Source organism: Nothoprocta perdicaria, unplaced genomic scaffold, assembly GCF_003342845.1.
Source record: "Nothoprocta perdicaria isolate Ctin4 unplaced genomic scaffold, notPer1 scaffold_0, whole genome shotgun sequence".
NCBI lineage: Eukaryota > Metazoa > Chordata > Aves > Tinamiformes > Tinamidae > Nothoprocta > Nothoprocta perdicaria.
This window is the reverse complement of record NW_020454092.1, coordinates 5,026,628-5,030,263: the sequence shown is the minus strand read 5'-3', so window position 1 is coordinate 5,030,263 and position 3,636 is coordinate 5,026,628. Positions and strand designations below refer to the sequence as shown.

General features: G+C 56.0%; 1 protein-coding gene across 1 annotated transcript; it reads left to right on the top strand.

Moving 5' to 3' along the window:
* Nucleotides 1–2,939: 2,939 nt before the first annotated feature.
* LOC112947757 (tubulin alpha chain-like) lies at nt 2,940–3,416 on the top strand. The gene has a single exon (XM_026039930.1). It carries the CDS (start codon nt 2,940–2,942, stop codon nt 3,414–3,416), a length of 477 nt encoding a protein of 158 aa, XP_025895715.1.
* Nucleotides 3,417–3,636: the final 220 nt, after the last annotated feature.

The window sequence follows — 3,636 nt, the reverse complement described above, 5'->3', positions numbered from 1 at the left end:
AAAATGACACTGTATAGGTTTTGTTTTCATACAAAAACAAACAAACAAAAAAAGAGGTTGCAAGACTTTTTTGAGGAATACTTTCAGCATTGCACAAAACAAAATCATATCCTAGGCTGGTACCAGTCACCCGGACGAGTACAAAAAATCAAGTATGGTAGATTTAAGACTGGAAGAGGCTATGCATTCTGCTGAGACAACCCAAACCACTGCACGGTGACAGGATGAGTGGCATTCACCAGAAATTCACGGGGCTCCAGAAAAGTGCCTSGTTATTAGTCTTGTATAAAGGCTGTGTAGCCACAGAACTGATGCAATGTTTGACAGTGACTGCGAAAGAACCAGAAGTCTAATGACAAGTGACACAAAAGACTCAACAAACGTCCACCCGGGCACATATTTTCAGCTGTCGAGATCCAGCAGTGGAAATGTTTCTGCTCCCATCAATGAGTTTAACAAACTCTCGCTGGAAGAGTGGGTAACTACAGGATATCGCAGTGAAAGAGCCCTCCCTACCCCGTGGTCCTGCCGTCCCCGCAGTCCTTGCAGAGCTGCAGGCCAGCGGGCAGCAGCAYGGTGAGGAGCAGGACTCCTCTGTGTCCAGCCTGTCGGTGCCCCGGCCAGTTGGCAGCGCAGATGGTGGCACTGGGTGACACGGCAGTGCCTGCGGGAAGGAACAACCCACCAGGAGGGAGCTCCTGGGTCTCCTGTGCCTCCTGGGTGGTTGAGGGGTCTGGCAGGTTGAGGGTCTGGCAGCAAATCTGGCTGCTGCCCTGGAAAGCCTGAAGACCTGGCGATGCTCTGCCGTAACAGGAGTTGTGGCAACAACATCCTCGGAAGCAGAAAGGCAGCTGAGGATTAACGGGGGGCAGATGTTGAATAGGATCAAAGCATGTGGCTTTAATTGCATCTCGCAGATGCTGTGGGATCAAGCAAGCCCCGTTTGTTGCTAATTCTGCYCCAGCAGCATCTCACAGAGCTATAGTGCAGGGCCCCTAAAGCACAGCTTGTCCCCGGTCATGGCCCAGCCAAGGCATCGGACTGCAGCTTTACCTGTGACACGTGAACCAAGACTTGGGACATGACCACTGTGAAATATTCTAGCATGGTGTGAAGAAGAGCAGAAAACACTCTCCTCACCATTTCTTAAAATATACATAGATTTCTAGGGTCAAAAAGGACCCTGTGTTTGTCTCATCTTACATGTGGACCCAGTGGAGACAGTGCAGAGAGGAAAACAAGGGTGAGTGAAATGCTAGAAACCCTGGTCTGCAATCAAGGGTTTAAAGAGCAGGCACTACTTAGAAGATCAAGCGGAGACCCAATAAAATATCTTTAAAAATAAAAGAGGCAGCTGCAGATAGGAAGCTTAACTCTATTCCATGCTCAGGATAAGAAGATGTAAACGTAAGATTTGCTAGTGGAAAGCTTTGTGAAGCCGATCCTCCGAAGTCAYGGGAATGTCACCAGTGGAAGCTTTCCATGCCCCACATGCGGCACGTTCTCCGGGAGGCCGCACAGGGCGCAGCTTCCGCGCTGCTCTGCCACGCGCTGCCCTGCCGGAGCTGAGCAAAGCCGGCGCAACTGCTGGGTCAGAGAAAACGGAGGCCGTTGTGCAACGCCTCCCGCGCCGGAGCTGGTGTGCGGCCTTACAGGAGCAACAATAACACAGATTCCAGATCTGGCTGGAGTTCGAAGCCCTGAATCACGGGGCAGGGGCGAGAGCAGCCGGGCACTCCCAGGGCGCAGGCAGCACGCACACACGCTCAGCCCCAGCCTGCCGAGGCTAAAACGGGCTGGAGGACGAGCTGGGACAGGCTCTCTTTTGGCTCACGGGCCGTGGGTGAGCCTGGCTCAGCGGCTGGCTCTGAGTGTCACCCTGCTTTCCTCACGGCCTGGGAAAAGCAGCAACACACCCAGGGGGATAAAGCAAACTGCAGCTGGCTGAGTGCAGGGACCGCACGTCAGGGCTCTGAGGTGGCCTGGAGCCAACAGGCCGCCTTTGGGGCTCCGTGGAGGAGCCTCGGTGCTCCGCCGGGACTCCTCTGTGCAGCCAGTGCACACTCCTCTATTCTCTCCGTTCCTCTGGCAGCTCTCAGAGCCCAAGGTGCCACGAGCAGCAGAAAAATCACTGGAGGACCTGGGGATGTTGGTGCTCGCGGAGGGGTGCTGGCTGCCCCCGTGCAGGACGGGCAGCGAGGCCGGAGCGTCTCCGTGTGCTCTGGGCTCRCTAAGAGTCCATTGCCCTGCCCTTTGGGCCTCCTTCCTGTGCTGCAAGCTTCACAAAGCTGTGGCCAGCTCTGTTGCAACGCTGCGACGCTGCAGCAATGAGGCAAGAGCCAGAGATCGCGTCCCCCTCTCCCCGGAGCCCAAGCCGGGMCCGTCAGGCCACAGCTGAGCATTCACATCCATGTGTCAGAGGTGCCAGGAGGATTCGTGCTAGCCAGAGCTGTGCTCAGCACTGCCTTGCCAATGTCTCTGCAGAAACGTCCTCTCTATAGATAAACCACAACCAGGCAGGGAAGTCTGCATTCCCTTGGGAATACCAACACTTCCCAACGCAGGGGCATCTCTTGCCAGCTGTTTTTCTCTGCCCTGCCAACGTGTGCCAGTCTCTAGGCCGTTCTTGAGCCTTTAATGGCTGGCTGGGTGCGTGCGATGGGGAATCTGCATGTGGAAGTGGAGTCCAYGTTACGCAACCAGCTAGTCAGCCCAAGGGCTCGCCGGCACGGAAAGCGAGAGCAGACGGAGCAGAAAGCAGGGCTGGCAGCTGGCCAGTTGCCGTGATAAAAGATGTATTTAATAAGGCAGCCGCGTAGCAGCTCCCGGGACGCTCCCTTTCCCTGGCAGGGAGGAGCAGAGCTGCTCCAGCCCAGGAGTCCAAGGCAGTGTGGTGGAGCAAAGGGGCGCTCTGGGGCGGGAAGGACATCATCCTGAGGATGCCAAGCTTCAGCAGGCTGCTGAGCTTCCTTCAGAGTGAACTTATGGCCATTACCACCCTGTCCTGGCACGTGGATGCTGAGCCCTGGCCTGGGTTGGCCRTCGCCACCAYCAAGACCAAGCGCAGCATCCAGTTTGTGGACTGGTGCCCCACGGGCTTCAAGGTGGGCATCAACTACCAGCYGCCCACGGTGGTGCCGGGGGGCGACCTGGCCAAGGTGCAGCGCGCCGTCTGCATGCTGAGCAACACGACRGCCATCGCYGAGGCCTGGGCTCGCCTCGACCACAAGTTCGACCTCATGTACGCCAAGCGAGCCTTCGTGCACTGGTACGTGGGCGAGGGCATGGAGGAAGGGGAGTTCTCCGAGGCGCGGGAGGACATGGCTGCGCTGGAGAAGGATTACRAGGAGGTGGGGACACACACTGTGGAAGGAGGAGGAGGAGAGGAAGAACGCATGTACCTCTCACCAAATTGAGGGAATCGATGTTTTCTGAAATACATGGGCTGATTTGTTTTCTTTCCTTTTCTTTTTCAGTTAAGTAAATTATTTTAGGTCACTCAGACTTTTAATTTGCTTATTCTGYTCTGCTCTGCAGTTCCTTTTCAGCCATTCCTCATGCAGCGGGGCCACATGCTGCAGTGCTGGGGCAGAGCCCCCATCCCCGTGCCAAATCTGCCCCGTGATCTCGGGCATG